General features: G+C 32.9%; 1 protein-coding gene across 5 annotated transcripts in view; it reads right to left on the bottom strand.

Moving 5' to 3' along the window:
- Nucleotides 1-3,136: 3,136 nt before the first annotated feature.
- The window catches only part of LOC139496206 (parathyroid hormone/parathyroid hormone-related peptide receptor-like), an 80,729-nt gene continuing 69,905 nt past the window's right edge, over nucleotides 3,137-13,960 (bottom strand). For all 5 annotated transcript variants that reach the window (XM_071284678.1, XM_071284677.1, XM_071284679.1 and 2 more), the window contains 7 exons: nucleotides 12,421-12,580; nucleotides 10,930-10,990; nucleotides 10,026-10,098; nucleotides 8,501-8,586; nucleotides 6,752-6,890; nucleotides 5,820-5,861; nucleotides 3,137-3,999 (listed from right to left, as the gene is read on the bottom strand). In XM_071284678.1, coding sequence (XP_071140779.1) covers nucleotides 3,685-3,999; nucleotides 5,820-5,861; nucleotides 6,752-6,890; nucleotides 8,501-8,586; nucleotides 10,026-10,098; nucleotides 10,930-10,990; nucleotides 12,421-12,580 — 876 coding nt within the window. In that variant the 3' untranslated portion in view covers nucleotides 3,137-3,684. The remainder of the gene's footprint in view (nucleotides 4,000-5,819; nucleotides 5,862-6,751; nucleotides 6,891-8,500; nucleotides 8,587-10,025; nucleotides 10,099-10,929; nucleotides 10,991-12,420; nucleotides 12,581-13,960) is intronic.

A 13,960-nucleotide genomic window follows, 5' to 3' on the forward strand; every position in this document is an offset into this window, starting at 1 on the left:
CAATAGCATGCCATGGACGTCGCTTTTGGACCTCTCCACACTGCCTTCAAAGCAGTATTACCATAACTTTGGAGCAGCTGACCATATTGTTACAATAGTTATCAAAGGTACCAGGATTATAATTTAATACGCCATACACGCGTTTCGTCTACATAAGACTCATCAGTGCCGCTCAGATCTAAATAGTTATAAAGCCAAATAAGTACAAAGTTGAAGAGCATTGAGGACCCAAAATTCCACAAGTGTTGTGCCAAATACGGCTAAGGTAATCTATTCCTGGGATAAGAAAATCATAAGTGTTGTGAAAGGAAAATTTCAGCTTTCCAATTGTGAACTTTCCATTTCTAAGTAGCAACATTCCAGCAGCACCTGCATACGGGGTATATATCTCCCAATTGATACGATATTCCCGTGCTTGCATTTCCTATCATGATTTTCTTGATAGAGGGTTGCTGCTCACAAGGAAGCTATTAAAGCAAGAGTTCCAAATGGTGAAGTTGAAATCATCCCTTCGTAAATTTTACGGACGCCATCACGAGTTGGTTGACCGTTATGGAATAACCGTATCACAAATGATATCGGATATGTTCCTTACGTCGTACTACGTACTACAATCCCCTTCCCTTTCCTGAATGTGACCTACCGAATTAGACTATTAACCGGATTTGTTATCACATAAGCAACACGGTGGGTGCCGCATATGGAGCAGGATCTGCTTACCCTTCCGGAGCACCTGATATCACCCCTAGTTTTTTGGTGGGGTTCGTGTTGTTTATTCTTTAGTTTTCTATGTTGTGTCCTGTGTGCTGTTGTTTGTTTGTCTTTTTCATTTTTAGCCATGGCGTTGTCAGTTTGTTTTAGATTTATGAGTTTGACTGTCCCTTTGGTATCTTTCGTCCCTCTTTTATAAAAATGACACTATAATTAATATTCATGTCAACACCGAAGGGTTGACTACTGGGCTGGTGATACCCTCGAGGACGAAACGTCCACCAACATTGGGATCGACCCAGTGTTGTAAATAGTTATCAAAGGTACAAGAATTATAATTTAATACGCCAGACGCGCGTTTTGTCTACATAAGACTCATCAGTGACGCTCAGATCTAAATAGTTATAAAGCCAAACAAGTACAAAGTTGAAGAGCATTGAGTAATTACTGGCAAAAACATGGCAGTTTCAGGACCTATTTGTATTAGCTAAGTGTATCGGGAATTACATGTAATTCCTAAATTTTAGTAATTACGAGAACTCATCATTTCACCTATTTTAAAACTATCACATATGCATATAAAACAGGTAAATACAAAAATGAAATTTTCTTCTTGCAATTTTACCGGAAATTTACAAACTTTAAAAAAAACTACACTTACTTGTTTGTAATTAAAGAAAACACAGACACGGCTTCCTCCGCCTCATTTTTAGACTTTTATTTCGAATTTGACTCATACAGTCATCTAAGTACCAGAATCTATGACAAACGAGACGATTTTAATTTTGAAATTATAAATTTTCCCAACCTTAGTAGCGCTATATAAACTTCACCTGCATATGGGATATATATTTTCCAACTTATTCGATATTCAAGAGCTTGCAGCTCCTACTCAGACTTTGTGACACTGTAGAAAAGTTGATGAACCAGGGGTATGTCAAAGAACGTCTCGTCCTTTTTCTAAAAAAAAGTTCATCTGAAGGTAACAAGACCTTGTTGATAAATATTCCGTATCAACTTCACAAATAATACACGATGGTCTTGATGTATAGATTCTGCGTGCTGATGTTGTTTATCATCTTAACAACGTGTTATATTAATTGTTACACGATGATGACTGCTGTACCTATATTTTGACGATTTTATTAATTATGTCTGTTTAGTTCACGCATCATTGTAAATATAACGGAATTTGACGCGACTGTCATCAAAGTGAGAGGTTTTGCCCTATAAAACCAGGTTTAATCCAACATTTTCTACATTCGAAAATGCCTGTACCAAGTCAGGAATATGACAGTTCTTGTCCATTCGTATTTGATGTGTTTTGTCGTTTGATTTTGCCATGTGATTATGGACTTTCCGATTGAATTTTCCTCTGAGTTCAGTTTTTTATGTGATTTTACTTTTTTTTTGTATTGTAATCACTCAGTTGTTTTTGGACACAAATAGTGCAAGATTTTATTTGTTTTCATTTATGATTTCGAGTAAATTGGCTAGGAATAAGAATGAAATTCTATATAGATGTATCAAGGCGGTTGATTTGATAAGACGTTCTTCAAATCTTAAAACCCGGTCAAAAACCAATTTAACTAAATTAAACCATTGTAGTGACGTCAGCCTTTTCATTTACCTCGGATCTGTTTTTTTAGAATCAACACTTTCTAAGTATGTCGCTGAAATGAGCTCACCTAGTTATTGTTGTTAAGATAAAATGAATGTATCTAAAAAGTCAAATTCGACTTCGAAGGGAATGCACACCTGTAATGAGTAAACTGAAAGGTTTGCAAAAAATATGAGTTATTCGAAATACTAAGAATTTTTTAATCCCAGACATAGATTACCTTAGCCGTTTTTGGTACAACTTTTTAGATTTTTGGGAGCTTAATGCTCTTCAACTATGAACTTGTTTGGCTTCTAACTATTTTGATCTGAGCGTCACTTGTGCGTCTTATGTAGACGATACGCGCGACTGGCGAATTAACTTATAAGCCTGGTACCTTTGATAGCTATAATAACCTAAAAATGTAATCGACTGACACATTTCCATTGTAGATATGATATTGCTCTTCATAAATGTTTCTTCATTTCTATAGTGTCGATCCACTTAAGGCGCAAAAAAAAAAGAGTTACCATTGTTATCAAAGAGAAATAACTTCTTAGAGGAGTTGACAGACGAGTTTTGCCCATTTGTACTTATTTTAGGTTATATTGTTGTTAATAATGTTTGCTGTTACGGTTTACGAATTTTTCTATTACACTATTCAAGAATATTCTACATGTAACATAGGATAAAAAGGGAACAGATCTTCGTCTCAGTCGCAAAACTCCATAAGATGTCGTATACGTCTAAACTCATCGACAATTATTGGCAAAGTTATGGCAATAAGATCACGATCGTCCTTTGGACCAGATGAATTAGAAAAGATTATACTTTCTAACACTGTATTTTATGGATGAAAATTTTGTACAAAATGTTTAACCTAAATGCATATGAAATACTTTCTCCGTGTTAGTACAAGTTATTTTGCGACGTTTATTATTGCGGGAGTTATTGATGTCATCTGATAAAGTGATGGTCATTGCATAAGTTGATGATTCAATTGTTCTTTCATTGCATTAGTTCATGACTCAATTGTTCTTTCATTGCATAAGTTCATGACTCAATTGTTCTTTTATTGCATAAGTTCATGACTCAATTGTTCTTTTATTGCATAAGTTCATGACTCAATTGTTCTTTTATTGCAAAAGTACATGACTCAATTGTTCTTTCTTTGCATATGTTCATGACTCAATTGTTTCTTTATTGCATAAGTTCATGATCCAATTGTTCTATCATTACATAAGTTCATGACTCAATTGTTCTTTTATTGCATAAGTTCATGACTCAATTTCTCATTCTTTGTATTAGTTCATGACTCAATTGTTCTTTTTTAGCATAAGTTCATGACTCAATTTCTCTTTCTTTGTATTAGTTTATGACTCAATTGTTCTATCATTGAGCGAGACAAGGTTTAAATTCTCTCCATTCACATGTATTCCATTCACCCTCGTATTTAACATGGGATCATTTCCATCACTGAACAAATGTTTCGTTTTTTCAAGAATAATTCTTGACTTTTCATTAAGTTCAAAATGCACATTAGCAGATTTGGGCTCTGCACCGAGTATTATATTATCATGTTCACTTTGAAAAAACTGTTCTACTGTTCTACTCGTAGATCGGTTTGATATATGACTATTTCGTCGTAAATTATGATCTCTTTTGAGCTTTCGGATTTCTCTTCTTACCTGCAAAACAATTGTTTTAAAAATTAGATTTAACAAAAACATTCTGCAAAATTAAAATCAAATCATGCGTCAAAGGTAAAATTAAAAATTGAAACGTGGAACGTGTCAAAGAGACAACAACCCAAATAGCAGAAACTATACAAGGGTCACCAATGGATCTTTAAAACAGCCTGAAAATCCAGCACCTGGAGGCGGACTTCATCTGGTCCCTTGTTTTTTTATTCGGGGACGGAGCATTCTCATTGACTCACTCCCAACAACTCGTTTTTTCGTTTCTTTGTGTGTTGCATTGTCGTTTGTATTTCGTATCAGTTCAGTGTTTCTTCGTATCGTTGATTTGTTGTTTTCTCTCAATAGATTTATGACTTTCGAACAGCGGTTAACAACTGTTGCCTTATTTATGTTTATTTCTGAACGAGTCTTGTTCTGTTTTATATAATTACGTATACTGTTGAGCTCTCGTTCAAAGTACAAGTACTCCGATATAAGACGGAGGATTATACACGATGGAACAGGACAGAAAATAAAAAGTGTAAATTTGCAAAAACGGACAGCTGGGCCTTTATATGGAAACATCACATATCTTATCTACAACATGTTTATGTTATCCCAAAACTATCTTCCAAATATAGCATTCCTCTATATCGTTTTCATAAATACACGATGGAACAGGACAGAAAATAAAAATGTGCAAGTTTGCAAAAACGGACAGCTGGGCCTTTATATGGAAACAACACATATCTTATCTACAACATGTTTATGTTATCCCAAAACTATCTTCTAAATATAGCATTCCTCTATATCGTTTTCATAAATATATTCGAAAGTTCGAATAAAGTCTATAATACTTATGTCTAGTATAAATAGTTTAAATAGATCATACTTTACACTTTAAAGTTATAAGCTATTCTCGTTCTGAGTAATTTGTGCATTCTGCACGACAAACAATAAGAAAATGATTGGTATCGCAACAAAATGTTTATCATACTTTGTATTTTGATTGCTGATAAATTTGAAATTTTGGAGATTTTTTGTTTTATCTTTGTTTTGGGGATTTTGCTGTGTTTGTCGTTTTTTGAGACTTTGCTGGTAATAGTAGATAATAAACTCTAAGAGATTGACGTATCGTATTAATACCAGTGTACTGTGATTGGTGAAAACCCCATTTTGTTCTATTAATTCGTTGAATTGTTTTCATATCGAAGTATACAAATATACCCGACATCTCCTTTCCTCTAATTACAAAACTTGGACCAACTTACGTGTCACGGTACTTGTCTATCCCAAATTAATGTATTTGGTTTTGATGTTATATTTGTTATTCTCGTGGGATTTTGTCTGATGCTTGGTCCGTTTCTCTGTGTGTTACATTTTAGTGTTGGGTCGTTGTTCTCCTCTTATATTTAATGCGTTTCCCTCGGTTTTAGTTTGTTACCCCGATTTTGTTTTTTGTCCATGGATTTATGAGTTTTGAACAGCGGTATACTACTGTTGCCTTTATTTAAGTATAAGTCAGAGTATGTCGATCCTAATTACAGTAATCATTTGCTATTAAAATGTGTACGTCAATATTATACATTCAAAGATTTAAAACAAACATGTATTAAAATTTGAAAACGGAAATGGGGAATGTGTCATAACAACCCGACCAAAGAACAAATAACAGCATTTGTTTACTCAAAATTAAAAACCCAAAATGTGAAATAATATTTTTGTATTACAGGAATTATAAGAAAATATAAGTATAAATAAATTAAATAAATTAAAGTATCGTGAACAACTAGATGATATATTGGGAAGAATGTTGAGAAAATCCTTACCTCTTCGTTCATAAAACAAAACAATATTGCAACTGCAAATCCCTGCAAATACACATATATAATACATAAAATAAAATCTTAGTGACCAAGTTTGGGATTTTTAAAGGCATATATTGAACTGAAACTATCAAGGAATGTACTGACTTTCCATGTTCTATTTATCAAAATTTGGTTTAGTTTAAATGAAATGTCTCTGGCTGTAACTAGCCGGAATTTCTTACCATTAACAGTTTGATTTTAGTATTTTTAACTTTAATCTTGATCTTCTGACCTCAGACTCAAAAGTGATCTTCCACTTATATTATGTGACCATGCATGTCCGAACAACTTCATACAATTAGGAGATAACTGTAATGTATTTTAAGCTCCGATGGCATCAATTGGGCATTTAATGGTCGCAAATTAAGTTTCTGGCGACGCGTTAGCGGAGACAGTAAACGGGTATTTGCGACCGTCAAATCCCAAATTGATGCCGTCGGAGCTTAAAATACAATTTTGTTATCTCCATTCTAATGAAACTGACAGAAAACAACGTTAAAACATGTATTTAAAATCTGTCATATGCCGTCTGCGCTTGCGCGTACGTCCAATAGCATCAATTGTCAATTGATGCCATGTAAGAAAGTGACGTTATCCAATCAAAATGAACGTTACAAACGTTGTTGCATTAGAATGTTCTTTGATTATTGGCTTATTTTTTAAAATCTCGTTTTCACCACCACTTTTTGCAGTCTACTTTTTATAACACAACCTTGACATTAAAGGCAATAATCATCAATACTCATTCCAGTCTTTTAAAATAATAATTTAATCCTAAAGGTTCTTGTTGTTTAAATTTTGAAGTTAAGTATAAATGGAGAATAAAAACGTTGAATGTGTCAAAGAATCAACAACCGGACCCAAGGCCAAGATCCAATGGTAAGTAAACTCACTTGAAAGGAATTAAAGAACATTTCTGTATACAACCATATAACTTCTAACATTGGTTCCATACACACAGGAACAGCAATAAAGGCAAGATAATACACTCCAAATAATGGAATTAAAATCAAGGTCGACTTTGCTAACTTTCTAAAAAGAAATAATAATAAATATACAGACACTGCGATAAAAGCTATATAATATATTTCAAATAATAAAATCAAAATAAATGTTGATTTTGCATTTTTTTTACATAGATCTTATATTAAATATGCTGGCTCAGCAAGAAAGGCACGATAATACACTCCAAATAATGGTATTGAAGTCAAGTCGACTTTGGTAATTAAGTATTAATAAATATAGTTGTAAGCTATGTTTTTAATTTGGAGCCAAGGATAAACGCCCAGATGAAATTATTGACTTTTAATTGATTTATAAGCAAATGACGTAATTGATATTTTTTGAATAATTTAATACAATGAATATCACGCCAACATTCTTATGCTAATGGTTAATCTTTAAAAATAATTGTAAGTAAATATATTTATTCAAACTGCCATACAGGTTGAATTATTTCTAAGCAATAAATCGAATGAGGAATACGTTTTTGTCATAAAATAAAATTACTTAGAATGTTTATGTATTCAAACTTTATCACCATGACTAGAAAAAATAATATCGACTACGTGCTACAATGCACGTCTGCATATGACCATCATTAATAACTCGACGTTGATTGTTTTTTTTTTCATTAAGATACAAAATTAAACTATTGCCTCCATGTTGTTCTACGTGTTAAGCTGGGTTTATCTGTCCCGTATTCTGGATCTTTAATACAACTGAGAAGTTAAGGTAGCCATACAACTATGTTTAATCCACCAATTTCTACATAAGAACATGCCTGTACCACGTCAGGAATATAGCAGTTGTTTTCCATTCGTCGGTCGCATTTTAGCTTTTGATTTTGCCATTTGATAATGGACTTTCCGTTTTGAATTTTCCTTTGAGTAAAGTACTTTTTGTTAAAAAAAATTCAGAGAGTGCCCTTTTTTACCATCGTGTATGTACTAACAGAATATGTACCTACATTGATAATACTAAAGGTATCAAAAGTAAGCTGATTAGAGTTGCTTATTTGTTGAGGTTTTACTTATCCAAGTATGTTATTTAAATATTTTGTCTTTAGCGATTCATTATTTAATTACAAAATTATAAATTACGAAAATTAAAATTGTAATATAACACATTTTACATTCGCATCCTCATAGTTTTCATCTCCCATGTTCTAAACATGTGGTCCGAGTTCACAGTTTTTTCGTAGTGCATGTCTTTTAGACAATAAATGAAAATTAAAAAAATACACTTTTTAAATAATATTTTTACAGTGTGTTGTACTACTTTTGGAACAAATTATATCAAAATATTTAGAAAATTTCATCAGCTCCAACCCAGACAATTTGATGTTACGGGGGTCTTGAAATCTTTCAACAGCTTCCGAATTGCTAAATTTAACCTTTTTCAGCTGGACCAAATCAAAATTTTAATTTAAAGTTCATGATCCAAATTTTTTTACAGCGTAATTTCATTCCCCCACTTGAATCATAAAACATGAAGAAATACAGTTGGAAGGGTTATACAAAAAAATGGCAAGTAACTCACTGTCCACATGCCACATTCGTAAATAACGAAAATCAAAGGACGATAAAAGTATACTCGGACCTAACATTACATGTATCATATATTCATGTCTTGTTTGTTACCTGTATCGACTTGGGTTTCTTGTATGCGCTGCTGTTAATTTGGTATATAAGACTCTCATTATATTGACAAAAAATATAAAATTTATCTGAAAAATACAATGATTATCAGTGTAATATGCTAGTATTATGGTACGAAAATGGTATATCAGATCATATCAAGGCGTAGGACACGTGGTCCTACAGGTAGATAATTAATATAAACAACGGAAACATATATTCAATTTTATCTCGGCAATATGTCATCTTATTCAAAATCTGCATTTAAAACAGTACGTGTTTCGCGCTCTTTAGCAAATAGAAGATGAAAAACGGAACAGTAACTACTCTAGCTTATATCTGTACTTAGTGATTTTCTGTTGGGATATACCCGGCCACGCCCACTCGGTTTTTGTTATTTGTATTTATATTTGATTTTTATATCCGTCTGATGAGTAACGACTTTTTCAACTGAATTTCATATTCGTATGTTGTACCCCTGTCACAGGTTAGGGGAGGGTTGCGATCCCGATAAGATGTTTAACCCCGCCACATTCTGCATGTATGTGTCTGTCTAATGCCAGGAGCATGTAATTCAGTGGTTGTGTGTGAATATACATTACTATAAGACGTGTCACGGTACTTTTCTATCCCAAATTCATGTATTTGGTTTTGATGTTATATTTGTTATTCTCATCAGATTTTGTATAATGCTTAGTCCATTTCTGTGTATATTACATTTTAATGTTGTGTCGTTGTTTTCCTCTTATATTTAATGCGTTTCCCTCAGTTTTAGTTTGTTACCCCAATTTTGTTTTTTGTCCATAGATTTACGAGTTTTGAACAGCGGTATACTACTGTTGCCTTTATTGGTCGTTTGTTTCTGTATTACATATTTGTTTTATGATTTATTTCAGGTATTACAGATACATGTTGTATAAAATTTAAAAGCAGATTTTTCAGATAAAACTTACAGATTGTTTAATTCCGTATATGTCTCACAGAATAACGTAAAAAGTAAAATATCAAAAATATCGAACTCCAAGGAAAATGCAGAACGTAATGTGTTTAACAAATATCAAAATAAAAAAATCGACCACATCCAATGAAAGGAAAACAACTGTTAAATTTAACTTGGTCGATTTTTAAAACGGGCAGAGAGATATGGCATGCAAAGAGAAAGTGCTTACTTTGTTATCTTGCTGATGGCATACCTTCACTAAAAGTTTATTTTAGTCACTATAGATCCGTCATTGACTTTTCATTTAGTCATCGTCATTTTCATTGTTTTTAAGCGGTTCTATTATTTCTATAAAGCGGTGTCATTGATCAAAACTTGAAGTACGGTACACTTTATGAAATGTAATTCATATTAAGATAAAACGTAACATGGGATTCCATTAAGAACAGTCGAAACTCTTATACATGATGGTGGTATAAGCTTAAACTTGTGTATCACGGTTCACTTAAGCTTTATTAAACGCAATTCATACTTAAATTATAAGGGGGAGATTCCTAGGAGGACAAATGAAAATATCACACGACTTACAACAACTGTGGCTGTGATTGGTCCTTTTATTATCCAATAATATCCTTTATCGACATCATTGGTGCTCCAGCATCTAAAAATAAATAAATATTCTGAAAAATTTGTAACGTCAAGCGGTAAATATTACATTTGCAAATTTTCTATAGATTTGTCACATTTAACAAGTCAAGAATATGGAAGTTGTTATCTAATAGTTCGTATCTATGTATGTTGCATTGTCGTTTGTTCTTTGTTGCACTTCAGAGTTTCTGTTGTTTCTTTGTTTTTCCCTGATGTGTTTCCCTCGGATTTATTTTGTAGCTCGGATTTGTTTTCTCTTAATCGATATATAACATTTGAACAGCGGTATACTACTGATGCCTCTATCACATTCATATCCAAGATAATATAAAATGTCACTGAAGTGTACCTTGTTTAGTTCACATCAATCGTATCAATGTTTTTATCATGTCGAATATATATATAATGACAAGTGAGCGACTCTTTTCATAAAAACAATCTTAAGATTTAAATTTAAATTGGTCGTAAGCTAAATTGAAATGTTTATGACTGATTAGATTTTTTTGTGAGAAGAGCCGTTACATTAAAAAAAAAACAAGAAATAGAATACTACCAGAACCATATGTGTTCTATAATTCGGCGCTGATTGACATTTTGATTCAACATCTACATGTTTTTAAATTTAAAAAGTCTTTGAATTATTTAAAGTGGTTGACTTATTTCAAACCCGTCTTTGTTATAGCATCGATATCGTAAGATTGTTTCTCAGCAAAGACAGAAAATCAATATAGATTTGTCAAAGGTTGAGTATTATTAGAAGGGTCGAGTAATATATTAAAGGGTCGAGTTAATATATGTACATGCGTTTTATAGCAGCAGCTTATTTGAACTGATACATACTTACAATGTGTTTTCGTGTTTAATCCTCATAATTACCCATGGGATAACGAAGGTCGACGGTGCACCTGGTAAAGGAAAATTTTAAATGTAATTACTTATTTTCTCCTTCAACAGTTAGTTTCATCGAGGTTATAAGTTTAACACCCTTTATCATTGTATTTTTTATTACTAGTATACAAGAAAAAGTAGGAGAACAGTGTAATATTTGGTGAATCACGTTTGAAAATCTGGTTACAATACCGTATTACTAAAAGATCACTCGTGGTTTTTTTAGGGGGGAATTCCGTATCACTAAAAGATCACTCGTGGTTTGTTTAGGGGGGAATTCCGTATCACTAAAAGATCACTCGTGGTTTGTTTAGGGGGGAATTCCGTATCACTAAAAGATCACTCGTGGTTTGTTTAGGGGGGAATTCCGTATCACTAAAAGATCACTCGTGGTTTGTTTAGGGGGGAATTCCGTATCACTAAAAGATCACTCTAGGTTTGTTTAGGGGTGAATTCCGTATCACTAAAAGATCACTCGTGGTTTGTTTAGGGGGGAATTCCGTATCACTAAAAGATCACTCGTGGTTTGTTTAGGGGGGAATTCCGTATCACTAAAAGATCACTCTAGGTTTGTTTAGGGGGGAATTCCGTATCACTAAAAGATCACTCGTGGTTTGTTTAGGGGGGAATTCCGTATCACTAAAAGATCACTCGTGGTTTGTTTAGGGGGGAATTCCGTATCACTAAAAGATCACTCTAGGTTTGTTTAGGGGGGAATTCCGTATCACTAAAAGATCACTCGTGGTTTGTTTAGGGGGGAATTCCGTATCACTAAAAGATCACTCTAGGTTTGTTTAGGGGTGAATTCCGTATCACTAAAAGATCACTCGTGGTTTGTTTAGGGGGGAATTCCGTATCACTAAAAGATCACTCTAGGTTTGTTTAGGGGGGAATTCCGTATTACTAAAAGATCACTCTAGGTTTGTTTAGGGGGGAATTCCGTATCACTAAAAGATCACTCTAGGTTTGTTTAGGGGGGAATTCCGTATCACTAAAAGATCATTCTAGGTTTGTTTAGGAGGGAATTCCGTATCACTAAAAGATCACTCGTGGTTTGTTTAGGGGGTTTCGTGTTGTTCATTGACGCGTTTTGTTGACAGTTATTTGTTTTGTTTTCATTTTTTATTTTGTGCAATTAAAGTGTCTGGTTTTCATTCATTTATGATTTTGAATATCCTCTTGGAAACTTTTGTTTACCTATATTTTTATTATATCAAAGCTTAATATCTTGAAATGATAACATATCACTACTCAAGTATAAAAATTAAAGACCGAATCATATTCTGTAATATAAGTAGTTACTTGCAGCGTCAACTGGTGCTGCCTGGTTAAAATATCTTTCCGTAAGAATCATGTAAAAAGACAGTAAGTTTTACTAACGATAGCTACAATTTTCATTACCACTACATATTTTTTCAAGACTGATTTAGCGAATAAATGAACATACCCCATCCAAACACCAGCAGTGTCTTGTATAAGCAGGAGGACACGTTGTATTTAGTAGACATGACAAATGTGTGCATGTAAATCCCCTCGATGAAAATCCACATAAAGTTGGTTGATAAGATGTAATAAAAGAAAGTGTACACAATTTTGCAGCCTACCGACTGAAAAATAAGAAAAGGCAAAGTAATAATGAATTCATGAATTATCTATGTTATTTCCTTTTCAATATTCTTTTTCATTGTTTCTTGAATAATTGTATTTTCTAATATTTATAAGTGCATTTTTTGTTTCGTGTGAAGGTTTACCCTTGTTATTTTACTCAAACATTTAATAATGGTTTGACATGATGAACGTATTCTTAATTTTGTGACTCATCAATTATCAGTGATTTATTCATGAAGCAGGTTAAATAATCTACATGTCGAGTGCTCCTAGTCATATGCTCGATGGAACGGTGACATACACTACGCATGCCATACTTATGTTGGAAATTTGTCTACTCAGATCTATAACTCTTAAAATTCCTCGTAAATCTACTATTTAATCTGATACGTATCAATTTGATGAAAATCAAACAAGTATTGAAATCAGAGGTCATGTTTTATTTTCTCTAAACAAATTGGCAATGATATAAAGGAGTTTTGTTGAGTAATATCTAGAAGTTAAATAATGAATATTTATTTTATCTATTGCACTCTTCATCATTTTACAACACTAAAGCGATAACAATCTTATCAGATAAAAGTAAGCACTTTTCATTTTGAAAATGTCTACAGAACAGTGCTTTTGTAATAAAATATCGTATGATCATTCTCTAAATATATTTATCGCAGTTTTGTAGATATGATTGTTACTATCTGATTAAGACATTAGTGTATATGCTTTGTTACAGTTTTGTTGAGAGTTGGTGTTTACAAGAACGCTTATGGACTATAGATGCCAACTGTCATACTTGGAGTTATTCTTTCGACCTTCAGAGTTTCGACCCTTTTACGGGCGCCATCATGATTAGGTTGACCGTCGTAGAAACATTGGTTTACAAATTGCAAATAATAGTCATCATTTAAGAAATTAATTTATATACTAGGGATAGATTAATAAAAGCAACGTTTCTTGGTTCTGAATCCTTTATTTTGTGTATCAGAATTATATACCGTATAAATCCATGAGATATACGACTGTTTATTTATAATGAATAACACGACTGAAAACATGCGCAATTATAATTCTTCTGGGGGAACCTGATATTCCTCCCTGCTGTCTTGCATTGTATGTTTTTTAATGTTCAATTTCGAGTTCTTGGTGTATTATCTTGAGTTTTTTCTGTTGTTACCATTCTCTTTTGAAATGGGACTGCTCCTTCATTTTCAACATCAATGTTTTACTGGCTCTAAGTCTCTTCTAACTTATTGTTATTTAAAGTAATTATTTACTAAGAATCGTAGAATAATGAACAAATAACTTTATGTATATTTGCACATGACACTGGGTGCATTTTGGGCCCAGCAGAACCTTTTTTGTAACCAATATAGGACATATAA

The sequence above is a fragment of the Mytilus edulis genome, chromosome 11 (assembly GCF_963676685.1).
Source record: "Mytilus edulis chromosome 11, xbMytEdul2.2, whole genome shotgun sequence".
NCBI lineage: Eukaryota > Metazoa > Mollusca > Bivalvia > Mytilida > Mytilidae > Mytilus > Mytilus edulis.